This window comes from Barbus barbus, assembly GCF_936440315.1.
Source record: "Barbus barbus genome assembly, chromosome: 17".
In the NCBI taxonomy this organism is placed as follows: Eukaryota; Metazoa; Chordata; class Actinopteri; order Cypriniformes; family Cyprinidae; genus Barbus; species Barbus barbus.
In genome coordinates, this window is record NC_136745.1 from 17,095,024 (window position 1) to 17,122,488 (window position 27,465).

General features: G+C 38.0%; 2 protein-coding genes across 2 annotated transcripts in view; one reads left to right on the forward strand and one right to left on the reverse strand.

Moving 5' to 3' along the window:
* Positions 1–15,541, reverse strand: part of LOC306883723 (putative phospholipid-transporting ATPase IA) — a 175,089-nt gene extending 159,548 nt beyond the window's left edge. The window contains exon 1 of the mRNA XM_079439144.1: positions 15,248–15,541. Within this exon, the coding sequence (XP_079295270.1) occupies positions 15,248–15,314 (67 nt within the window). The 5' untranslated portion in view covers positions 15,315–15,541. The remainder of the gene's footprint in view (positions 1–15,247) is intronic.
* Positions 15,542–21,797: 6,256 nt separating this feature from the next.
* Positions 21,798–26,766, forward strand: LOC306883604 (glutaredoxin domain-containing cysteine-rich protein 1-like; the record flags this gene model as incomplete). The annotated part of the gene is made up of 4 exons (XM_079438971.1): positions 21,798–22,196; positions 25,198–25,437; positions 25,551–25,616; positions 26,463–26,766. The coding sequence occupies 4 exons, from the start codon at positions 21,798–21,800 to the stop codon at positions 26,640–26,642; spliced, it is 885 nt and encodes a 294-aa protein (XP_079295097.1). The 3' UTR covers positions 26,643–26,766.
* Positions 26,767–27,465: the final 699 nt, after the last annotated feature.

A 27,465-nucleotide genomic window follows, 5' to 3' on the forward strand; every position in this document is an offset into this window, starting at 1 on the left:
TCATATTTTCTGCATTTAGCTTTTGATTGAACAGCACCTGCCTGGGTCTGTGCGACTTCGTCTATGGCTTTTCTCTTCCCTTTTACAAACCGATCCATCTCCCATTCTAAGTTACGTCTTTTGGCTGTTTGCCATTTTATTTTTCTGCTGATGGCCTGTGCCCCCCCCGGCAATACTTGTGCGCCCCACCGGGGGACACGCCCCACACTTTGAGAACCACCGCATTAAAGCAACATACTCAAATCAGCGCGTTTTGGCTCATACCTTAAAAGTGGCAATTTTAACAAGCTATAAAAAAAATCTGTCGGGTATTTTGAGCTTAAACTTCACATACACACTCTAGGGATTTCTTTTCGAAAATTTGACATTTCCATCACTCGTTTCTGATGCGATACTAAAATGCACATAAAGAGGGTAATGGAAACATAGCTATAGACTTGCAATGGAAGCTGATTTTCAAGTAGTTCAGGTAGTGTTGTCACGGTACCAAAATTTCTGTATTCGGTACCAATACCAGTGAAAATCCACGGTTCTCTGTACCAATTTCAGTACCAAAGCAAAACAAAAACATGCTAATTAAAAACTGTTTTTATTAATAGTTAAAAATTAACTGTACAAAACTCTATGCCATTCTTTATGCATTTTTAAAATTAAAGTAATAAAAGTATTAAAAATAAATAAATAAACAAGTTTCACCCAAAAGTTTGTCATATTTCTGCTGCCGCTGAAACTGTCAACTATCTGTTTTAGGGTTTGCTGGTGTGTTTCATGATCTTCCTCAGCCTGCAGCTGTAAAAGGAAAATATAATATACTTAAAGTCTGTGTAAAGTAAATTCTGAGAATTGTTTGTAAACACATTATAAAATGTTAGAAATGCACTGCTGAAACAGGTTACAAAAGACTGAACTATGTAGTACTTAATTGTGGAGTTAGACCGTTAAATAGTTTTTCACCATTTTCGTGATCAGGATTTTTTGGGCAGGGCTAAATCATGACTCGATGATGCAATCGAGCACGGCCCCTCCCCCATCACTATAAGACGTGTGTTCAACTTGAAGCAGCGCTGCAGACAGACATCATGACATCAAAGTACAGTGAGAGCTAACAGAGGGCAGACGCTCCTGATGCTTTCGATTCGCTCTAGCGGTACTTTGACGTCAAACACTGATCGTTCTGCAGCACTGCTTCAAGTCGAACACACCTAATAACGAAAGCGCATTAGCATCAGTGGTTCACAGCTCAATCATGAGTTACTGTCATTACCATTAGTTACTATAGCCTACAGTTTGCTAGCTAGCTATCCCTTTGTCACGTTAATACCTGGTTGTCATAATTCACAAAACAACTGAGCTCGGTCTCCTTATTTAAATTAAGCTGCTGCTAGATGAAGACAGTTGAGAGAGAACAGCTTTCCCGTGAGTGGGTGTGGTTTCAGCGCCGCCAGTGGACACACACCAAGCGTTTGAGAGCAGAGAATACTGCTCAAGATTTTGATACCGTATTTCATTTGCTTGGCGGTTTTTTTAGCATTCAAATGTGGCTGGATGCTTAACATTTTTCTGTGGTGACACAAACTCAGAAAACACATTTAATATTGACTTTACACGGACTTTAAGTAAAGCAATGGGCTGAGTCTGACCAAATGCAACATTAGATTAGACTCCAGCTAAAATATAACTTTTTAGTAAATAACAAACCTCAGCTTTTATAATAAATTTAAATAAAATTACATATATTTTAAGACAAGTGTATCAAATAGATGGAAACTGTAGTATTAAAAACACTTTACAATAAGATTCCATTTGTTAGATAACTTGAACTATCAATAAACAATAGTTATAGAGCAATTATTCTTCTTGGGGTTAATTTCAAAATTTACTAATACATAAAATCAAAATCTTATTGTAAAGTCTATACAGGAGATCAAATTTGACTGTACTTTCGTTTAATCCAAACGGTTTACATATTTAATTTTAAAGGGCTTTTAAAACCTGCTAGTTATCCAGCCAAGAATAACAACTAACTAACTAGCTAAAAAAAATAAAAAAAAGGCCAAACCTGCTTTTCTGATGGACTGATATGACACCGTTAACCATTTGTACATTCTCTAACACGCATATTTTAGATTAACAATTCATTTAAAAGCCTCTGGTATGTAAAAATAGTAAATACCATCAGTTTTTTTACCCTAATATTTATAGGAGCATTAAATAGTTAATAAAGAAACTTCATTCTAATGTTCATTATATTAGCGTTAGACACGCTAACGCTAATATATTGATGCATTTCCTCTTAAGGATGTCGCCCTGTCTTAGTTTTTTTATGAAGAGAGCGCATCTGCGGACCTTTTGGATCGCGCATCAAGAACCAGGTTGACCGGGTACTCTGTACCACCGGTACCTTGACGTTTTCATTTTTTTAGTACTGACTTGGTACCGAATTACCGGGTCTTTTGACAAAAGTTCAGGCGTGATTAACTCGAGCATAGAGCAATTAGAGAGCAAAGGTTTCTCTTGTAGGCCTATTACATGTGTGCTGACCACCATCAACCTCAGTCGCTGTTTAGACATAGCAGTCTCTAAAAATGATTCATATTAAGTCACTATTTCAATATACTGCTTCAGGCCTCTCTTCTGATTTACGACTGAGTATCGCAGCTTTGACTCTTAATTGCTTGTGTCTGTGGAGAGGGTGGTTGACTTTTGAAGGAATACAGAGGCGTTGCTGTGTAGTGATATTAAATGGACGCAGTGGCATTATGACAAACAACAGAGAATGCCATTACCATACATGACCTGTTTGGAATTCTAATCACTCAATGCATAAAAAAAGGCATAATGGCAGGCCGGGGAGCTGACAGGGGGGGTGAGGCAGCATCTGTTGAAATGAATGACACAAGGACACATCTTATCCTGCACATAAACACACCGACATGAGAGAGTGAAAGAGAGACAGAGGGGAAAATAGCAAATCCATGGCTTGATGTCAGTGGTTCGATGTAAAGCAGCATGTATTGACTGAGTTCTCAAGGGTGATGGGCTGAAATCACTGCTTTCAGTCTCAGGGGCTTTTGTAACCAGCTCTGAAATTGGGCTACTAGATCACAAATACACCCAGAACACCTGCACTGAAGGGGTTTTCACCTGGTAAAGAACTACAATGCCTATGATTACTGTCAGCTGACATGCCAAACCTTCAAAATGACAGGCTTATTTTTACCAAGTCTGATTCTGTGTCAATTCTATTATATAATCAATTCACAAATGATTCTTCTTTTTTCCATTCACACAATTTCATTTAAAAGCAAGTCATCTAAATAAACAAATAATAAACCCTAAAACAGGCATTTCAAAACTTCTTCTATGAAGCATCATACTGGCCAAAATGCAAGAACAAGTTCCAGTTTATTGATTCTAATTCAAATTTCTATTTAAAACATTCTCTAAATGATTTGCAATTCATTTGAGTAAATTAAAATATTGACCTAGCCTCCGAACTCTTAACTTTCATCACTGCACTTGGGTATTTCAGAGAAGTTTTGCAGAAAACAGGGTGTGACAAACTAATTTATGCAAAATACAGTCAATGTACTAATATTATTTAGCTTTAAATAAGAAACATGGACACCAACAGTTTAATCCGTTTGTATTTTGACAAGAAATATGAGCCACATTTCTGCTCAAAAGTTTGGGTGTCAGTTTTTATGTTTTTGATATTTATGCTCACCAAGGCATCATTTAATCAAAAAAGCAGAAGCAGCAAAAAAAAAAAAAAGTTTAACATTAACACTTATTCTGGTAAAGCTGAATTTTCACCTCACGATCCGATTCCGGGAGTCACGATCCGATTCCAGAACGATTCTTGATCTACTTTTACCCCCCTTATTAATTAATTAGTTTACAGACTTGAGAATTTTTAAATCCTTACATAAGGAATTGGAAGCAAGCAGAATACGGGTGTTTCTAAAGCAAACTCAGCGTCGTCGCACAACTGGTTAAGAACTAAGCTCAGAATCGATCCAGAATCGTGATGCATCGATGGATCGATTTTTTTCTCCCACCCCTACTATTACACCAGTCTTCAGCGTCACATGATACTTCAGAAATCAAACTAATATTCTGATTTCGTGCTCAAAGCAACATTTGAAGTACGCACTTCTAAACAACTGTTGCTTAATATTTTTAGGATTTGTTTAAGAATAGAATGTTCAAAGGAAAAGCATTTTATATAATTATATATTTTGTATATTAATGTGAAAGTCATGACTGCCACTTTTGACTAATTTAATGCATCCTTGCTGAATTAAAAAAAATAAAAGTAAAACCAAAAACGGACCCAAAACTTTTGAACTATTGTGCATTTTAACACATTATTAGGAAAGTGAATTTGGTTGTAAAATGTGTTTGTCACTCCTTTAAATAAGCCATTTAGGTAAATACCCAGAAGAGGAGTGACTGCTATATTGAGCTGTAGTGTGTACGTGGCCTTAGTCACATTGGACTTGGTATGAAGCCTTTAATCTTCTGGTCTGCTGCAGTAATGGTCAAAGATTGGTAAGCAGCAGGACACATATACTGAAGGCATCAGGTGAAACAGACCTTATACTGAACACTGTTGCTTATGGACACTTAACTAAAACAGTAAGAAAGAGACTAAAGTCAACACAGCTCAATCAGCCACTTGGTTTGCAGAAGGGGGTTGAAGTGCAGATACGTGGCTAATGCCTGGTAATACCGGGGTGCCCCTGGCTTAAAGTTAATCGGAGTAGAGGACACTGAGGGCAGCTTAATTAGTTAAAAAGACTGCAATGTGTTTTCCCAAGAAACAGGGATCCTGTAATGAGTCCCAATGAGTGACATTTGGTCCAGCCATGTCCATTAGTTCCATATCTGTCTTGATGAATTCTGCTCAATATGTGTGGATGAATACATTAAAAAGTCATAGGTATGAGTGGGTGCATGTGTGTGCATACTTTAAAGCATTAATAACATTAAATTTAAATCCATATGACAGATTCAAATAAGGCATCTCCCACCATATGCATCATTCATCTAGGGTGGATTAATATTTCAGTACACGCTATATAATATGTATTCATGACGCCACAACCTCGTCTTGAGAGGATTTAACTCTTCCATGAACAGAGTGCGGACAATATGACTACATCATAGTAACCGCTGTTTATGAGCATCCACAGCTGAATTAACTAGGGTCAAAACAGAAATGAAGATGCAGCATATATGAAATGAAGAGTGCATACATCCTAGACCAGCGAGAGCAAAGCGACGAAATAATGATTAAGACCCAGAATCCCTCTCCTTGCTCTCTCTGTTCCCTTGAGGCTGAGCTGAAACTAACTAGGACTGTCTGAGGGACGGGAGGAGGGGCGGATGAAGGATTAACAGGGTGATCAGTAAAGAGAGAGGGAAAGACACTAGGACGGATTCATGAATGATGAAGCAGATTTCATGCACCATGTGTATGATTTGTTCATAAAAAAACAAAAAACACAAAAAAAAAACACATTAGACTGGATTCTGTGCGCACACAGACAAACACAAATTATCACTACTTAATACATTTCCAGGGTTTTTCCTGCATAGAGAATTATGAGGCGGCCAAAATGATATTTTGTGCCCCCTCTGGTTGTTGACAAAACACAGGCAGGCAGTCACGTGTCAGCATCGCTGAATAGCGTCCATTAGAGCTTTTGGTTCATGTATAAAAATATCAGTATTTTTCCATATAAGTTTACTTTATTTTTCTTTACACAGACTCATAATTTCTATTCATTTTCCACTGATTTACGCAATCTGATGAGCATTAACTAAAATGATGCGATCATCTCTGTATGAATGTAATGCATGTTATGCATCTTATGTATGAATGAATGGCGGAGACTACACACATACTAGGGGTGGCACGGTACATGTATTCGTACCGAACCGTCACGGTACAGGCATCTCGGTTTGGTGCATGAGGCCTTACAATGAATACAGGCAATTCATCCTCAATCCAGAAGAGGGCACCCGCAGTAATGCAACGTTGTTTGACAATCGCCAGCGGAAGAACAGCGAAAGCCATGAGTTGCGCACTTGAAAACAAAGCCCTCTAAACAGTGACCGTGTGCTGATTCTCTCACATAGACTGACAAAGGAGTATACTTTAAAGGGCTTGTGCACTCAACTGTTTGCGAAATGGAGCTTTGTGCTCGTGTATCCTACCGTTACCTTATTCGTCACAATTCCAAATATTCCGTAATATGTCCATATTTGCGATGTATCTGAATGCTAAGCTATTATTTATGTAAATTATAAATTTTGTACTTCAGTCGCGTTCCAACGGTGACACAGAGGCGGGCGCACTGATGTTTGTATTTTATTTTGATACCAACTTTAGCAATGCTGGAACTGATGTGTTTTGTGTGTGTGTGCGCGCACACACACGCACGTGACACGATCACTTCAACTGTTTCCTTATACCAGCAGAATCAACTTTAAACACTTATCTTAATAATGCATCACTGTATAAAGGTCTGCTTTTATTTGTGTACACTCACAATGAAAACAAAACCATTTGAGTTTCCTTTCTGTGAACAAATTAAGCCGGTCACAAAAATGAAACTCAGCATATATAGGCTGTGTTACGTGTCGCACTGTTTTTTTCCCCTTGTTTATCTGTTCAACTAAATCAAATATTTTTCAAGAATGTATTCCTTGTATGTATTGTGACGAGTCGGCTGCCTCCCCCCTTATTATCATCACCACCCCGTCCCGTATTCGCCGCCCTTCACCAGGCTCCCGACGGGAGTGGGTGTGTGAGAGAGGAGGGACGCTGGCAGGGCTGGCGGCGTGTGATGAGGCGCGCCTGATGTGAATAGAGCCTCATCACCGCCGCCGTTTAAATGCCGAGCGCGCCTCTCCTCGGGAGACCGGTCTCTTCCCTGTGCATGCACGCTGGTGTCCTCGTGGGTCCAGGAAGGGAGCGTCGAGTAGGAGGACTGCCGCACCTGTTAGACGGCCGACGGGCCAGGATGCTGGGCCGTCGAGTCCCCCAGAAGCTCCGGGGGCTTAGGAGAAGGACGTCGCCGCTGAAGGAAGCCGCCGCCACTCGCTCCCGGACCCGAGAGGGGAGCGCGTGCGGCCACCGGACTCCGCCCCTTCCCTGGACCCTTTCCTCCTGAACACTGCCCTCCTTCACAAGCCCTGCAGCACGACGAGGACACCAGATCCCCGTTTATTTTGGACACTTTTTCCCCTTGGACACTTTATTTTAATAATTTTGTTTAATAAAAACCTCTCCAAGGTGTAAGGTTATTACATATAATAATATTAATAATTTAATTTAAAGAAATAGTTTATTTTAGCTCAAAGGGAATCATTTTGATTTTATAGGGATTTGAACAGAATCAGTGTTACGGCGATTCACTGAACGAGCCGTATGACAAACTCTGTACTGGATATTAAAATCCCAAATATAGTGAAAACACTATTAAATAGCACAGTAACGAAATCGACAGATTAAGGCATTAACTTGTGAGCAGAAAACACAAGATACTTCTCTTTTCAATATAAATTAGAATTTATTTATATAAACCTAAGACAAACTAATCTAACACATGAACACAAGCATTCACACATTCACACGTTGCAGAAAGAGAGAAAGTGAGGAAAGGAGGAGTTTAAGAGAATGGAAATGTGAAATCCCAAGTTCACAGCAATATGTTCAATTGCATAGACCTGAACAACCATCAATCACTTATTTAACCCTCGCTTTGAGTTTCTCAATGAGGCTAAAATTTACATTAAAGTCACCAATTCAGAACTTGGAGGCGTTGCTTGCTTGCCTGTGTTACGGGGTTTCCTTTGTGTCGTCATTGCAGACAGGGGGTTCCCCGAAGTGTCTGATTGGCTGGAAGTTCAGTAGTCTTTGAAGTGACGTCTTTGGGCGTTGGCTTGCTGGACGTTTGAAGAAGTGCAGTCGAAGCTGGACTTTGTATCAAACTTACATTAGAACACGAAACTCCACGGAAAGAAAAGAAACTAAAGTAAAATAATAAAAATAAAATGATGTAACGAGACTAAGTTGTTTTCCTTCTCATTATGGCACATGAGGCCAGAGCATGCTCAAAGGGCAGCACGCGGTGAGAGGGACGAGAGATAGAGAGAACAAAAGAGAAGGGTACGAAGAGTGATGTAACAGAGGAGAGAGGAGGAGGGACAACAGTTTTAAACTCGCTTCTGGACACATCCCATCTGGATGTCTTGACCAATTAGATACTGTATTATCTTAGCTAGGGGTGTTCTTTACATCATAAATCAGCTTGTTATCAGTCACATGGTCCAAACTTTACAGGCTCGTGCAAAGTATACCCTTTTGAACATGATTTCATAATCACAAGACTGATGCATTGGACAAAGAATTGATTGAAAGAAACACTTAAAGCATGGATTTTCAAGCTCATACATACTAAATATGCAATATTTATCTTTAAGGCTCGAGCTATTCAATAATGATTAAAAAGACATACATATTATTTGATTAAAACATGATATGTGGGTACAACATAAAAATGTCCTTTTAGGATGATTTTATGTGCATATGGAGAAGGAAGTCTTTGTATAGTTCTAAGGAGAACGAAGGCATGTTCTTTAGACAAAGGAATGTTGGTTTGGACTGTCTTCTATGTGGAGACACGCCCAAGAGAGAGTCTGTAGCTAGTGAATTCAATCGTGGAACACGTGATGGCCATCTCTTTGACAATCAGTCTTGATTATTTGCAACAAATTTGACAGTCTCCTTCTTGAATTGGAATTATCAATAAGTGTTATTTGTCTCAGTGTTGCAAGCTGTTTGGTGAAAAAAGGCTTGCTAGTTGGGATTGCTTGCTTCCAACTAGATTTATGACGTCCTGTTCCTTAAGGCCTCTCTGCATTCCAGCTCCTCAGGTTTCAATGTTCTGATGCATCTTAAAATTGTCTGATTCAGTCTCTGATATCCTACAAAGGCCTGACGCCACACCCACTGTGTCTGTCGTTTGCTCCTCCCGCCACAGTATACATGTACTGCAGATTATATAAATAAATAATGTAATATGAAAATCGAGTTGACGTCAATCTGACATTGACGTAACGTTGGATTTTGGTTACACAACCTAAAAACAACAAAATCTCAACGCCAGCTGACGTCGGTATTGGACATCAATTTAACATGAGTGAGTGACATACATACTGCGAAGTATGGTGACCCATACTCGGAATTTGTGCTCTGCATTTAACCCATCCAACGTGCACACACACAGCAGTGAACACACACACACCGTGAACACACACCCGGAGCAGTGGGCAGCCATTTATGCTGCAGCGCCCGGGGAGCAGTTGGGGGTTCAGTGCCTTGCTCAAGGGCACCTCAGTCGTGGTATTGAGGGTGGAGAGAGCGCTGGACATTCACTCCCCATTGACATTAGACGTTAAATTTACATTGAACTTTGGTCACCCGACGTCGCAACCGAAATTTAACCAAATATCAACATCGTATGACGTTGTATGCTTGCTGGGTTAGTATTACTACTGTACTACTTTCTGTTCAAAATAAATGAAAAGAAAACGAGCATAGTAGATGTTTTTTTCCTGCTGTACCGAAATCGTATCGAACCGTGACCCCCGAAAGGAGGTACGTACCAAACAGTGACAAACCGTGTACCGTGCCAACCCTAACACACTTTATGAGTATTTTACCATTGCATTTGAGTAAAACTAGCATCATATACACACACAGAACTGTAAAGGTATTCACAGCAAACCGTTCAAATAAAAGTTCAGTTTAAATTGAAGACACTGCGGCAGTACTGCCTTCTAGGCTATTACTAAAATTATTAAAACTTTATTTTTTTAAGTAATGATCAAACAACATTTCTTCCATGTTTTAATTTTATTAGTAAATCCCCTTTGTTTGCCAAAATAAAGTTTGATTTTCAATAATTTAAAGATAAAAGCTTACTATTAATTTTATAAAAGTCTTGGCTTGATGCTAACGTTAGCTCTAATGCACCCGTTACCCTGCTGCGATTTCATGAAGTAGTCTACCAGAAGAATTCACGTAAGGTTGTAAGAAAGTGTTTTGTTTTCTAGAATGACACTTTACGTGGATAAATGTATATTGTATCAGAGTAATGTGGACCAGGAGACTTGAGTAGTGGGTAAAGATTTTCAATTTCATGAAGTGTTTAACAACCTAATGTTATGTTTGTGTTCACCTATACTACAAAAGGGCTTTTAGCTGGTATGTTGTATTTAATTTAATGTTCAACAGGTTTGTTTTTGTAAAATGTAACTTTTTAATTGTTATTTTTTTCAATCAAATAATTATTATAACACCTAAAATACGTTGCATGTAAAAAGTGTTTGTTTCAGTCAGTTGAAGGGTGGGTACATCGTGTGCTCATGATCAGGATGGTACCACCTCTGCCTCATTTTGAGCCACGAAAAACCCTGATTTCCAATAACAAATAATCAAAGCTCTGCAGATTTGAATGTTCATTTAAAAAATATTTCAGCCAATTTGATTATTCTTGCCAATATGTGGGTTTTCCACATTTAAATCCATCCCACATAATTTACCACAAAATCAGCACAAGAAAATGTAAAATATAAATAGGCCTATTAAGAAGATACTTTTTTGTTTTTGCTTATACAATGAAAGTCAGTGGGGTGCAAATCAATAACAAATACTTCAATGTATAGACAATATAAATAAATATACTACTGTCTAAAAGTTTGGAATCAGTAAGTTATTTATTATTTTGTTTTTATACTTTTATTCAAGTACGCCTGTTCTTTTGAACTCTATTCATCAAAAAATCCTGAAAAAATGTGTCACAGTTTCAAGAAAAATATTAAGGAGAAGTATTACATCATTACATCAGTTCATCACAGCACCAACCCAACTGTGGCTAACAAAAAAAAGACATCACATTTGAGACGACAAACTAATAAAATCAGTGATCACAGTGTGTGCCCATTTCAAATACGGTGACATAGACGGCTTTCATTACTGTGTAAATTGTCAATACGCTGTGGCTACTTCAGGCCTCTCGAACGAAGAATCACTAGAGGTACTGACAGATCTGACACATCCATCTTCAAAAGTGTCAGGGTAAAAATAGCAAACCAGCGGCATCGTGAAACACACTCTGTCTGCAGGGCATGGAAGATGAGACTGTCTGACACCAACTCTACAGCCTAATCACTAATGATGAGCACAAAGCCTAAAGAGGCTGTTTTTCAACAATCTTCATATGTTTGCATCATTATAAAAAGCAAAGTGCGTAATTTCTGCAGCTTGCATTGCGTCAATCTGAGATAGAATTTTTTTTTTATCTTTTAAAAATAGTCATGAAAACCTGGTCATTCAAATTAGAAAAAAAAGAGCAGTTATTCCATTTGAATGAACAATGCTTAATGGTATAAAATGAAATGTGCTGGTTACTGTATCTAAAAAGGCTCCTGGATCCTAAAATGCACTTCACTTTTCCATAAGAGTGGGATGCATGACTACTGCTCCATATAAAGTGAGGTTAATCATCATCTGAACAATCCCAGGTGCTTTAATAATCTAAACAGGTTGAGTGTGTGTGTGTGAGAATGTGTCAATGTAGTTGTTCAATAACAATACCGTGAATCACACTATTAGCTCCACTGAGAGACAGAGAAAGATACATTCAGGAGGTTAGACATGACACTCTCTGTACACTAGTAGATTATCTGGACCCAAACATTCACACGCAAGCAGAAACAGACTCATAACAGAGGTCTACAACAGTAAACACCGGGTAATGGCAGGTATTTTAATTTTGTCAATACTTCTCAGATCTGTTTCACACTGATGATCCTGCTTTAAATACAGATACTCCCAGTAGTCCCAAATACTCCTCATGTTTGTCCAAAAAATTAAATCCAATTGTAGAATCTCAAGACAATACACTATAGTCAGGCAAGTCCCAAAAATTAAAACAAGACTGTAAGGGATAGAAATAAAGCACTTTCAATGGACTGTAATGTGGTTTGAAAACATGGTAACTGATAATTGGTAATCATTCAAAAAAACAAAAACAAAAAAAAACACTTTCAGTCCTCACAGCCTCATTTTCACCAGTGTTAGCCTATTCAATACGGCATCTATCCTGACTAAGGTCTATGCCCAATATTTAAGGCAAACTGTAATTTATTCCAAGTTAAAATTAGGCATGCCCAATTTACCATAAAGGTTATCGTTCAATATATTCAAGATTTTTTTAATTTATCGGTCAGGATTAGATATTCAGAAATGAATTCTTAAAAACTCTACCATACAAAAATAGGCTAATTGTAGCAAATCTCAAAATTAATATCTGTTTCACACACTGCTCATGTTAATGTTGTGGTGTGTCTAAGTCCACTTGTAGCATTTTAAATGATTAGCCTAATTTTTCATTTTATTTAAGTTAAGTTTATTTAATTGGCCATTGACCTGTGATAAAATTAAAATAACGATAAGCCATCAGTATCGGACAAGGAGATAAAACCAGCATGACATAACATTAGCTGAACTAATGGCCTGAGTTCAATCAACTGAAGATCAGGGGATGGTTCTGGAAGCTGCTCCATGAAAGGTCATAATTTTGCCAAAAGCATATGCACATTTGGTGTTAATAGAGACAACGTAATTAGCTACATACTTCACCTTTAAAAAACCTGTCTTGCCTAGCTAGAAAAAAGGAAAAAAGTTACAGCTGCATTGCAGATACTGGCTGGGTTGTGAGTTGGACCGTAAAAAAAGGTCTCTGGAAAGGTCCAGTCCAAAAAAAAATTATATATTATATTATATGAAATATTTTTTTTTTTTTCCCCTGAGGTCTCCAGCAGGCCTGCCCACTCCCATCGGTGTGGGCTTCACTCTGTGATCTTTGCCTCCAAACCAAGAATCAGCGCCACCTCCGCTTACCAACCGCTACGCAGATAAGGCTGCTTTGGCAACCACCCCAGCCTGGCCTGGTGAGCACTCTAACGTACCCAAAGCAAAGAGACACATGGGGACTGAGGAGGAGTTGAAGCTGGAGTAGGTGGTAGGGTGAAGCTGGGAGTTGTTAGACAGGGTATGAGTGGATTGGGCTGACACTCTGCCAAGGTCCCACCCTGCAACGATGCATTGCAGTGATTACAAAAAAGACAACACATTGTGGCACACACCAAGGTCTGTGGAGAAAGTAAAACTGGCGCAAGCAGCACTAAATAATGCATTTCAAAACAGGTCTCTTGCTTTCATTCAAACTGGTACAGTGTAGGTCATGGGCCTGATCGGACATGCAGGATTATTGATCGCACAGTGCTGGGAAATGCTTGCACTGATGAACAAGATACTTTTCAAACACGGTAAATGTGGCGGCAGGAGGCACGGCGTGCTCCAAAACCAAGGTTAAAACCAGCCAGACGCTTTTTCAACTGAAAAACAGCAAGATGAGAGCAGGACTCGGGGCCGACAGAGCTGGTTACTGTCTTACTGACTGTATTTTCACAAGCGCTTGTGAAAAGAGTGTAATCCTTGCTAGAGCCTCTTAAATGATTAAAGTCAAATGCATGGCCTCTATATCATCTCTTTGAAACTATAGTGACTATGACGCATCGCAGGCTGCATTGGAGTAATATAAACTCTTTCCCAACCTAATTTTCCTCCAGTATCAACAAGTCAATGGCAGAGGAAGTAAAATTGTTCAAATATGCTGATATTTCAATCAGTCAACGCTATTTCTGGTCATCCTTTTAACTGCAAATCAAACTCAAATACATGCACTCAGTCTGATTCTTAACAAGGAAGGTCACTGGAAGCATGACATTTTATCCAGGATGCAGACAAGAGTCAGAGAGCAAGTCAGATCAATATCCATCAGACTCCCTTACACATCCATGCACATCAAAAAACAAATTAAACAAATACATGAGGAAAAGACCCCGCCATACCCAAATACTGCAGGTGAAGCACATCGGAGCAAGCAACTTGCTGATGCCGATTCATATTCCGTTCACTTCAGCCTTCGCCTCTCGAAGTGCGAGACCGCTGTCCTGCCTCGAAAGACGGATTAAAACACGAACCAATAGCATTCGAGCGCAAGCTGTGAATGTGCATTTCATTGGTAGGAGCTACTGAACGAGCACGCCCCTCAATGAACGGTGTTTTGTCTCTGAACGAGACTACATACTGGATGTATTTCGTATATAGCAAGATAAAAATATAAATAGCATGTGTCAAAATGGAGGGAAAATATCGTTGTTTTATTGTCATTTGTGGAGATGCACAAACACTATTTCTGATGTCAGATTTAATATATTTATATGGATCACATTTTTCGCAAATGACAATAAGAGTTGCTTGTGAAGAGTCATTTTATAACGAATCGGTTGAGTGAATGATTCAGTGATTCACTTACAATACACAAAAGCATAACTTTAACTCCATCTACTGGCGTGAACTATATTAAGATTAATTATACAGATTATATACATTTTTATATACAATTATATACATTCGACAAAACAGAAAGAGTCACAAGAGATTCAAAAGCATCGAATCACCGGAATGAATCAAAAGACTCGAAACATTGAGAAGAATCAAAATTCAATCCACCACCTGTTATTTAAAGGCATATGCTTGACATTTATTTGTGAATTGTGTTTATATGACTAGGAGAGCAAGGAAGTTTCATGACAGCAATAGAAGAAAAAAAAAAACTAATTTGACATGGAAACACAGCAGTGTTTAGTCCTGGCCTACTTCTAGTGACCAAATAAAACACAAATAATACAACGTTACATATATAATAATTTCATAATTACACACACACCTTCAGCTTTCACTTTTTTTGTTGCAATAACGTTAGCTCCTTCTCGACAATGAAGATGTCAATGAAAACGTAACAAGCGAATAAATAATGAAAGCGGATGACGGTCCAAATATGAAATTAACTATATGAGTAAATGTCGAATGGGACCATTATGCATCTCACCTTTACAGATACCCACATATAAACATCAAATCCTGCCCACAGTCTTTGAAAGCAATTGTTGAACAAACTTATTTGCAATGAAGCTCAATGCAATCTGCTTTAAGTGCTCTCGCAACAGTTGTCGAGCACGAGAAAGATTGTGCACATGTCACGAAACTCAAGATGAGAGGTACAGACTGACTCAGATCCGCGCTAAAAGAGTGTCTTACCTTCAGCTCGGGACCGGAGATCCGACACAGTTCTCTGAACGGGCGCCATCGGTTCACCTGAACGCATAAAACTCCGCGTCGCGTTTCTCTCTTCACCCGTCTACAGATTTTAAGCGCCGGTGACCGTCACCAAAGTAGCTTTCCCCGACTCCCGTGACCGGTAACCATTTATTTAGTGCTAGGATTCATGTTGTTGATGATGATGATGAACACCGACAGTTCCGCCCTCAGTAACACGCTCCAGCATCAGCGCGCGGACCTGAATCTCCCCATCACGCGCAAGAATCGATAAGCGGTTGAATGTGAGCGAGCTCTGCCGCTTCACAAATTGGACCGCACCAACTAACAGCGCAGAGGGGTCTAGTCACAAAACATCGCATAAAGATTGATCATTCACACTCTGAAAAACATCAGTTTCTTATAGAAACACCATCTATGTAAGTCAAAAATAAAACCAGGTCTTAAGATATACAAAGTATGATTTGTTCTATGCTAAATAAAAACTGCAACAAAATATGTTCCCCTATTACGATCTCAGTGTTAAAAAGGTCTGCTGGAGATTCCCTAGCTGCAGTTACTCTCATTGTTTCAAAGGGGATTGCAGAGACAATGACAGCCCACTATTTCTTTCTTTATTTTAGGCCCTGAAGCAATCACGACTCTGTAAGTGACTCTCATATTACCCTTCAGCCGGAAAACATTATGACTTTGCTGATATGAGGGTTTGCTCTGAACGAGCCACATGTTGATGGACGGAATTCTCCATTGTTCCTGTTCTTCAGGCCAACTGCTATTAATATTAATATTATTGTTATTATAATTAGACAAATGGATACAATTAATTAACAAACAAAGAACAGCACTCATATGATTACAATTAATTTTTTTCATAAACATATTGGCATATTTTCCGCCTTTATTATGTAACAGCCTAAAAGCCTGAATAAGGCACTCACATCCATTTTGTACATCTTTCATGGTATTGTACTATTAATATAAGATCTATGAAATTGCAAGACATAAATAATAACACGTCTTATTTCCAAAGCTTTTTTGGAGAGGGTTCTCAATCTAGTCAGCATCCACCCGCCTGCACAGGGTCTCTTGCTCCAGAGGTTGCTTAGCAACAGTGACAAGATGCCTGCCTCTTTGATTATGTGTTTCATCTTTGAGCACATATCAGTCTAAATAATGACTCATCCTCTCAATACACACACAGACACGCGCTCTCTCATTCACAGACGGATAAAAATAGATCAAGCTTTTTATATGAATTCTATATCAACACACATGCACTTCCAACCTTGTTCCCACCCTCCATCTGTGCTGATCAGACGAACATTTGGTATAAACGCTGCAATATATCACCTATATAAAATGTGTATTAACACTGTACATTTATATAAATTATATAAAATAAAACAAATGCAACTTCCCATTTCAAAATTGCTCTTTTTAAATTAATATTAGGCCACCTGAACATTAATAGGCCGCCATTATGTACTCCCTCACATAAATTTATTGTGTGGCTTCAAAAGTCTTGGAATATATAGCATGAGTCATATGGAAGACTCTTATTACTTATTAAGTAGGCTACTTTTGTAATGCTTTTACATCCTTTTTGAGTAAACGATGACAGAATATTCATTTTGGAGTGACATATTTCTTCAGGCTAAACAGTGGGACAGTTGTGGGATCCTGTTTAGTTCATATGCACATTTATTAATTAGGATAAATATAAATCATGATTTTTAGTATTTATAGTAAATAATCCTTCATATCTCCTGCATGCACACAATTTCAATACTTCTTGCTATAAATCCACGGAGTGATGTCTCACTCTCCACTAAAGAAGGCCTCTTCTGCGCTCAAAGCAGTGGTCAGAGGCCATCTCTGTGATAAATGAGCTGGTCGCTCCATCAGAACACTCAGGCCACACAAGATCTGCACTCACTGCAGGCTATGAGTGTGATCTACACTTATTGACAGATTAGACTCACTGCATGTGGTTGGGACCATGAAATATTCCACAGTGCCCGTGCATGTTTTTATAAATAGCATGTTGATTCTTTTGTGCTGAGAACAAGATTATAGGTTTAAACGAACGATGACATTAATATGAGTTCAAAATGGACTGGACTAGAATAAAATAAGATGATGTGCTTTAGACTCAGCCAGAAAGGGTCATGAAGAGTATCAACAGCAACACCTGTCAGTCAACAGTCGGATGGCACCATCTGTCCTGGGCAGTGCTGGCAGCCTATCAGCCGATATGATCAGAAAGGCTCCTATGGATGGATCTGCTAACAATAGCTGAGGATTCTGGGATACTAAAGCATGGGTAAAAAAGACATTGGGCTTAACAGATATTGACTGAGGAATCTAATTATAGCGCAGACACCCTGCATGTTTATTTTGCTCATAAACTCTGTTTGTCTGAACACAGATATATTGCACAGGGACATTTTTGGGCCCTAAAGAGATTGTCTGGATAAAATAAAGCAAATAAATATATTTTATATAATAAATGTACAGTCATCAAATTGTTTATGTCCTAGGCAATATTCCTGACTTAAACTGAAAACCTGTAAAAAAAAAGTGGTAACCTGCAATTACTAGAGCTATTTCTACCTAAAAATATTAAACATAGTTTTGTGTATTTAAGTTGATTCAGTTATGCTAAATAATAATTTTCACTTAATTTAGATGCTATTGAATCAACCAAGCATCATATTAACTAAATCAGTTTTATTAGACTAGATGTTTCATTTTATGTAAGTTTACATGATTATAAATGCATTTTTACAAAGTATTATGGATTTATTTATGTGCAAAAACGTTTTATGAGAAAAAGGCGCACTTTTAAATGAAGAAACAACCTGATCTGTAGATTGGTGCAATTCATTGATCAGTAAGATCTGACTCTGCCCCCTGCTGGAGTAGGACTAGCAGTGAAACCCTAGCATTTTGAGAACACCTTTTCAATTACACAAGTAATATTAAACTATATTTACCACTTCTTTATCAGTCATACAATTCTCCATAATCCTCTTATAAAGTGCCGAGCCACAGGTAATGAATTTCACTGTTAAGCGCTGAAGCTCATTTATTTAATTCATTGAACCATATGTATAAATCTCCTGATATTCTCCATTTAATCATGGGATTTAAGACAAATTAATTCCTTAAATCACTGTAAACAACATGGAATTATATTAATCTGCATTATTCTTTATATGATGGGATGGTTGGGTCAATCATCTCCATGACTCATGGTGATCCTTGACTTAATATTTATAAATCATACTTAAATATGCTTTCTTGGAGATTATTATTCTCTAAAATGCTTGGTTTGATGGTGATGACAGCAGTGCCGAAAACAGAGATCAGTGTAAAACCTGAATTTAAGCAATTGTACACATAATTACCAAATTAACAGACATATTTGCGGGGAAGTCGTGGAAGTCGTGCGGGGAAGTCGTGGCCTAATGGTTAGAGAGTCGGACTTGTAATCCAAAGGTTGCGGGTTCGAGTCCCCGGCCGGCAGGAATTGTAGGTGGGGGAAGTGAATGTCCAGCGCTCTCTCCACCCTCAATACCACGACTGAGGTGCCCTTGAGCAAGGCACCGAACCCCCAACTGCTCCCCGGGCGCCGCAGCATAAATGGCTGCCCACTGCTCCGGGTGTGTGTTCACGGTGTGTGTGTGTGTGTGTGTGTGTTCACTGCTGTGTGTGTGCACGTTGGATGGGTTAAATGCAGAGCACGAATTCAGAGTATGGGTCACCATACTTGGCTGAATGTCACTTCACTGTCACTTCACATATTTAGCATTTATAGAAAATGTGCAAAGTGAAATTTCCTTGATTTTAACACTAGATATTGTAGAGGAGAGTTTTAAAAAGGTAAAAGCTCAAAATGAACTCTTCCACATTCTCAAACAATTAAAGACACACACACACACACAAATTATACATGAAATAAAAGCAGTTTTTCTTTCAAATCATTCTAGAAAAAAGTTCCCCTATAATGAAGAATCTTCCATAAACAAGACACCTTACTAGAAACAAAACTAAATGATTTTGTCAAGTATTTTTTCTTATGTCAGTCTATCAAATAATCTTATGCAAAACCTGAATGCCAACCATAACCAGCCTGACTGGTTCATTAGCATAGTTGTTTCATGCCAACAAGGATGTTGATCCAGAAACATTGAGATACGATCAGCCTTGAGCACTGGACCCTGACAATCACAAGCTCTGACGTGCCATCATTTAGTGAAAGACCTGCCTGAGAGCCGGAGCACACAAAACTGGCACTGACTTTACAGAGAAGCAGGGGTGTGATTTAAAAACCCTGAAATGGAAACGATAGACGCATTATAGCATTTATGAGGGTGGATTTAAATGATCACTGGCAGAGCTGCTTCAAATGAGCTCCCCAGGTCATGGTTCACCATAGTCTTGTGATCTTGAGGAAATTGAAAAAGCCCCGGAATTAAATAGGTATATTGGCATGTGGCTGGAAACGGATGATTTGTTGAACTTCAAAATGAAATGTAGTCAATATTCACCAGGCTCCAGCAAATCACTGGATGCATATAGAGGCAGTAACTCACAGGATGATTTGCAGCCTCTAAATTATGCAGAGTCTTTGTGTTAAACCGTTTGGTTCTTCTCATGCTACTGTTTGAAATGCAAAGATCATCTGATGTGACTGTGTGTTTAACTCCGATAACTCCTTTAGGGGAGTGGCTGAGAGAAGAACCAACAGATCAGCATGATAAATGAGAGGGCAAAAAAGACTATCGCCAGAGGTATGTCTGTTATTTGCCATAATTATGTAACAAAACTTTGTCATTTTGTGCTAGTGATGCTTCAGAAAGAATATGGCATTAAAAACTGTAGTCAGCACTTAAGATCCATGAAAACACAGTTGATGAGTGCAGTTTTTTCCCTGTGTTGTTGTATTTCATGATGAAAGAGGAAGTTTGGGTGGGATGTTTTGTCTTTGAAGTAGCCTTGTACATCACCTAAACTACTGTTCAAAAGTCTGGGGTCAGTAAGAGTTTTATTATTATTTTTTTTTTTAAAGAATTCTTTTCAGAATTCTAAATTACTTAAAAGTGACAGCATTTCAAGTATTTCAATTAGAGTCAGCATATTAAAATGATTTCTAAAGGATCTTGTGACACTGAAAACTGGTGTAATGATGCTGAAAAATCAGCTTTTCCATCACAGAGTAAATTAAATGATAAAATATATTAAAATAGAAAACAGTTATTTTAAATTGTAAGAATACTTTATAAAAATTTAGTGTATTTTTAAATAAATACAACTTTGGTGAGGATAAGAGAAACCACAGAATTTTGATGATAGTCGACCTCTATGTAAATAAATAAATATTTTTTTATTTTTGCAAACATACACTAACAAATATGATAGCTTACAAACACGCATGAAAACCCACAAAACATTAACAAAAAAAATACATATTTCAAAATCTTTGTAAATGGGAAATATATGCCATTTTTGTTTTCTGTACTCAAAAAAAGACCCGTTTTCTCGTAGACTGTGCAGACTGAAAGTGACAATATGCCTATAAATGGCTTTGTTCCAGTTAATGTATAATGTATTCCATTTCCATCAACTGCGATGCAAGATGTGAGTATTGGCCTATTGAGCTTGCCAGCACACAATATGGCTCGGTCCACTTCTGCAGTAACAGAGCAGCTGCAGTGCTACCTGCAGCCCCACTGGAGGGCAGATGGGTGCAAATACCAGCTAATGACAGAAGAGCTCCATTCTCAAGCACAGCAGGTGAATGCATGCAGACCTAGCGCAATCTTCAAGTGGCAAGAAACTGCAGTGCATTAAGAAGTTCTAAGATGCATTGAGAACCACAGTAGCATCTTACTGTAGTAATTAAATAGAAAAAGTCTCTCCATTTTACTGACAAGCAATCATAACTTCTAGCTGCTCTACAGGACAAATCAATGTCCCTCTCAAATCATATGCATACTCTCAGCTAACTAACATAGCGAAACAAATGTTGATGGGGCAGTTCACAAAAAAAAGTTATTTACTAACCCTGTGGAACTTGTGTTTATTATTTGTCCACACAATGAAAGCCAATAATGTTTTATTCATAGTTTTGGAAAATGAGTATAAATGAATGATGGCAGAAATGTCTTTTTTTCTTCTTTTTTAAACATAAGAACTGTCATTTACAAAATTTCTGTCTATGACTCAAGGCTATTCACAGAAAAAAAGAGAAAAATATATGGCATGGTGAATTATTAAAAAGACTATCAGTTTCTTCATGGTTGCTTTTCTCAGTAACCATGGCAAGGCCACATGCATTATTAACATGTACAGGAACACTGGTGGTGAGGCTGATGGGAACTCACAGATCAACCTCTTTCCGGGTCTGTTCACTGTGTCTGGGCTCCAGGGGACTCATGGAGCAAAACAGGGGATAATTATTTCCATCCACCAATGAAACTGAGGGATTAAAATCACCTTTTCTTTGTGGACCATGTAAGCCGATGCAATGGAGGCTTTGTTGACACCGGAGGATGGAAAGAGGCAGAAGAGGGTGAGATTCCGGGTGGCCTCAGGGAACAGCGGGCGGGTTTTGAAAGAGATGTTTAAGGATGAAGGGCCATCGGATTCCCTGGATTCAGACTGCGCCAGCAGCTCCGAGGCGGACCGGGCCAGCACTCCATCCACCAGCGGGGAGGCGAACGGTCACCTGTGTGGATTCTTGGGGTCAGAGTTGGATGACAGTGGAAGTGAGCCTGATGACTTGCTGATGTTTGCAGGAGGAAGAGACAAAGTGTTGAGTACCAAAAGAGTGAATATCCTCAGCAAAAATGGGACCGTTCGGGGAGTCAAGCACAAAGTCAGTGCTGGCCAAATACACTTTAATAACTTGGCTAAAAACAATGGGGTAAGTGTTTCAGGGTCAGTTTTTCCATCTAAAATCTTGACAGTGGATGTCAATGCACATTAGCTCTGATAAAAAACTGACTTTCATTAATATTATCAGACTTTCTTTAATATTGACAGCTGCTTGGAAGCTTTGTGTCCTTAACAGGGTCAGAGCCTCTTTCCTCAGCCGCTATTGGTTACAGAACATGTTCTCTTCTCTCAGGCTTTGGCCAGACAAATGAGCTGTCCCGCTGAGCAAGATCAATGTACGATTAAAGATTAATGATGCATTTCTTTAAGTGTTTTGGCAAAGCTAATCATCTTAATGTATTCTCAGGACCTCTGCTTTGTAGTTGAGCACTGAAAAAGTTGCATATACATCTATATCTTTTTTAACAGAGGGTAAATAGGGGATTAGACAGGCCAATAAAATCTACTACATGTAAGGTCATTATTTAAATAATGTAATACATGATGTCTATCAAACAACTACAGAGCCCATAAGGGGCAAGGAGATTTAGATAGGAAGAATAATTATATTTCGATGCATTTGCGTTCACTCACAAAACTTGCAAATGCAAAGTTTCTTCCCAGCATTCGTTTTGCTAATGTGTGTGAAAATATCTTTTCTGATGTTCTCTGAATATTTAAAACGTCAAGTTTAAAAATATATATTCTCACCCTTATGCCGTTCCAAACCTGTAAGACCTGTAAGTTCATCTTTGGAACACTAAGATATTTTTGATGAAATCTGAGAGCTTTCTCACGCTGCATAGAGAGCAATGCAACTGAAAAGTTCCCAGGCCCAGAAACACATGCTGCCTTCACGTGCTATCTGAAATGTCCTATTTCCAATTTATGAAGTCGTGATTACGAGCTTGTCGTATTCAAGTGCTTTAATGTCGGAAAGAATAAAACGTAGCATCCCATTGGTTGACAATCAAACCAATCAATGTCAGTTTGCAATTCTGGAATTTCGGTCAAATACATGCTTATTTCACTGTTTATAAAACATACAATATGCTTCGATTGATCCTTCATATCTAGCCTATAAATACATTACTTTAGCGACAAGACAAAGGGATGTAGTTGTTGTGAGAACAGCAATGGTTGTCCCCTCAATCATGTTTAAAGTTTATGACTCGCCCAACTCGGAAACTCTGTCTGGTATCAAAATTATTTCTGAATTTCTCAGTAGTAAATATGACTTGAGAGGCCGTTCACGTCCAATTTCCGATTAGGAAACTCGTATTTACGTTAATTCCGATTTCACGTGAAGACAGCATTAGTTAAAATAGTCCACGTGATATCAGTGGTTCAACTGTAATTTTACGAAGCTACGAGAATACTTTCTGTGCGCAAAGAAAACTTAAAATAATGACTTTATTCATCAATTCTTCTCCTCCTCATCCCGTCTTCTGCCATTATAGAGAGTACCATGTTGCATGTGCGTGCTGCTGTTGACATAGAACACGCATGCTCTGCGCCTTGTTTATGAGCAGAGAAAAGCACAGAAAAGCGAAGCGTCGTGGCAAGTTACTCTCAATCAGGTCAGAGGACAGGACGAGCAGGAGAAGAATTGTTGAATAAAGTTATTTTTGTTTTCTTTGCGCACCAAAAGTATTATTGTAGCTTCGTAAAATTACAGATGAACCACTGATATGGACAATTTTAACAATGTCCTATCTTTCTGGGTCTGGGAAGATTTCAGTTGCGTTGCTGTCTATGGAGGGTCAGAGAGCTCTTGATTTCATCAAAAATATCTTAATTTGTTTTCTGAAGATGAATGAAGTTCTTAGGTTTGGAACGACATGAGAGTGAGTAATTAATGACAGAATTTTCATTTTTGGGTGAACTATCCCTTAAGTTTTTCTTGAATATACAAACGTTAAAGGAATATACCATTTGATTATTTTGCAAAGAAATATGGGAATGTTACCTATAAATGTTTTCTGAATGTTCTGAAACAAGTAGTAACTTTGAAACATCATTAGACAAACATCCAAATGAAACATTTCAGAAAAAAACGTTACATGAATAATTATCAAATTATTTTTTGTGCTAACATTTTGAGAAATTATAAAAGACCAGATAACTTTGATCAAACGCTCTATTAACGTTACTGAAAGGAGTTTATTAGCATTATTCTTTTGGAGATGACACTTTTAGTTTGATATTTTGTCCAGTGCACTGTAATTTCTGCTCCCACAACACAGACTCATTTATCCAAGATTGCTAAACAGGAAATGCCATCACTATCTTTGTCAGCATGTCGATATAGCAAGTTATAACTTTTTATGAGCTGCTATTTGATGTCAGATAAGGATGGTGAGAATCATTAATCAGACAATAAGTGCACAATAAGTGCATTACTGCAGGTTTATTGGCACTTCATACTTTAATCTTAACAGCTGACTCATGCTAATGCCTGGCTTAAGTTACAATGCTACAGTAATTGCACTAGGCTTGCAGTTGTGTTCTTATTGGAATTTGAGGATTAATACAATTTTCCTCAACTAGAAACATTCATAAGTTGCTTATAATACCACATCAACCAAACCATGATGTAGTAACTAAATGGTACAGAAAATTGCAAGTCCATCCTCTAGTCTCACTTCAAAATGCGTGAAGGTTGAGTCTATTTTTGTTCTTTGCTGAGAAAAACACCTTCACACTTCATGAGAGCTGTTCTTCTAAGAAAGGATGTTGAAGGGCAATCTCAGGAACAGTGACTCACAAAATCAATAGATGCTGCCTGCTGTTACCTGCAAAAGCTGCTGCAAAACATGTACAGACGTAGAAAACATTAAACATTTATTATGCTTTTCAATTACAGTTAAAACCATACTTGTAAAATGCAGTATATTAAACTGATTTGTTCTTATTTCTGAAGGTTTTGTTGCAAATTCATTTGCTTACTCTTGAAAGCAAGTGAGAAGTGTCATGATTAGATTGAATACTGTGAAAGAGAGCCTCTCTCATCTAACGCCAGACTTCTATGTTTTCTTTGGCTCTCTCAGCCAGAACTGACTCTAGAGTTCGGGCGAATTGTAATCTACACCACCAGTTTTCGAGTGGTCAGGACTACATTTGAGCGATGTGAGCTGGTCCGAAAGATCTTTCAGAACCACAGGGTGAAGTTCATAGAGAAGAACATCGCTTTGGACAGTGAATATGGGAAGGTACTGGAGACACGCTGTAAGCGAGTGGGTGAACCTCCCTCACTGCCTGTGGTCTTCATTGATGGACACTACCTAGGGGTCAGTGCTCACACTCATGCTCCTCATCTCCTTCAAAATCCACACCATATTTAATGCCATTATGCTAATGCTTGAACTCTGAATAATGATTTACATATGTTTTGCACATTCAGGGTGCAGAGAAAATACTCGCAATGAATGAATTAGGGGAGCTTCAGGATCTCCTCACCAAAATAGAGGTAAATATTGATATTTTCCACTAAAATAAAGGTTTCATAAGGGGCTTTTTGCAGCAATGCCACAGAAGAACCATTTTGGGTGAACTTGTTTTCTTAGTGTGAAGAACATTTTAATAATAAGAACCCTTTTCCACTAAAATACCTTTTTGTTGCATTGAAAAGGTTGGATGTTAAAGTTTCTTCTTGGAACTATAAATAAAGAATGCTGATTTTTTTAATTGTAGTATAAACCAAAACATACAACTTCATAAAAAGATATATTTTTACCTTTTGGTTCCAATGGTAAAGTCAAATCTGGTTCAGTGTCATAGTTTATTCTGTAACAGAAAACAGAACCACTTACGACAAGAAAGGTTTATTATTACAGTTCATTATAGCTCTTTAAACATAGACTACATTATATATCAGTGACTAATATTATTTACATTTATGCATTTGGCAGGCACAATTTGCTATACAGTGGTTTCTCAAACATAGTTAATGTCAACAATTTTAACATAATCTTGAGGCAAATTTGTAACTATTCTACATTTTTACAAACATACCATTTAGGAGTGGACCTTCATGCTTACTTTTTTCTGAAAATTGTTTGTTTTTGTATGATTCACATTGTATACTTTCATATGAAATCGCCACTATGTCAAATAGTTACATCTTCCTGTGAGATCGGGTCCCATCAATAATTGCAAACAGCCCAAAATAATAGCTAAAGTCATGCTTGCATTTGCCATATTTTATTAAATAAATAAAGCATCACTCAGATGGGATCTCAAAGAGAATGTGCACATGGGTCAGATATTTCATTCAAATCCACTAACATTTTTCTGTTTCTCTGTCTGATGGTAGAGGGTTCAGCACCCCGACACATGCCAGACGTGTGGGGGATTTGCCTTTGTCCCGTGCGCTATGTGCCATGGCAGCAAAATGTCTGTGTTTCGCAACTGCTTCACCGACTCCTTCAAAGCCCTGAAGTGCACAGCGTGCAACGAGAACGGTCTCCAGCCCTGCTCCAGCTGTTCTCACTAAGGTCCTCTTCAAGTGCCTGCACAACACTTACCAGCACCACCTCCACCCCCATAAGCCATGGATAAAACAAGAGACGCAGAAATTACTATGCTATTTGTGAATAAAACGTTTTTTTAGAAATGTCTACAGATGTAGTTTTTACCATATTTGCTATTTGATGATTAATTATTACAGCATGAGGCTTTTTGTGTCACATGCCAACAGATGTCTGGCGACATTACCTAATTGGACAGCATGGACACAGTCTGTCACTGTAAATATATATAGTAATTAAGTAAATTAACTAGTAGTTCAGAGAGACATATCATCTTTCTGAACCCTATGATCCCAGCATGAAAACAAAATTCAAAGCATTATCTGGTGAACATCAAAAAGAGAAAAAAATTAAAATAAATAAATAAACTAACAAAGGATAAAACCCCAAACAAATTAAGAATTTTAATAATAATAATGCTAAATATTGTTGTCATTTTAATATATAATAATAAATTAAAAATAATTAAATATTATTTTTAAATAAATAAATGTTGAATTATTTTCCAGTCAGCTAGGGATGTAGTTACGTACGTTATATTTAATTATTCAAACTTCTGCAGGAATCAAATTGCTTGACACTGAAAGATGATGACCTAATGTCTGTATACGAATGATATCGCTTTTCAGTTCAATTACAGGGTTGATTAAACAAAGCGTCAAATCTATTAATAATTAAAAGAGGTGTAAATCAAGTGCATTGCAATGATACAAAATAATCACATAAATATACTAGAGGTTGACAGGAATCCTTCATAAACAGCCGGGCTGATATAGAAGTGTGTCTCTG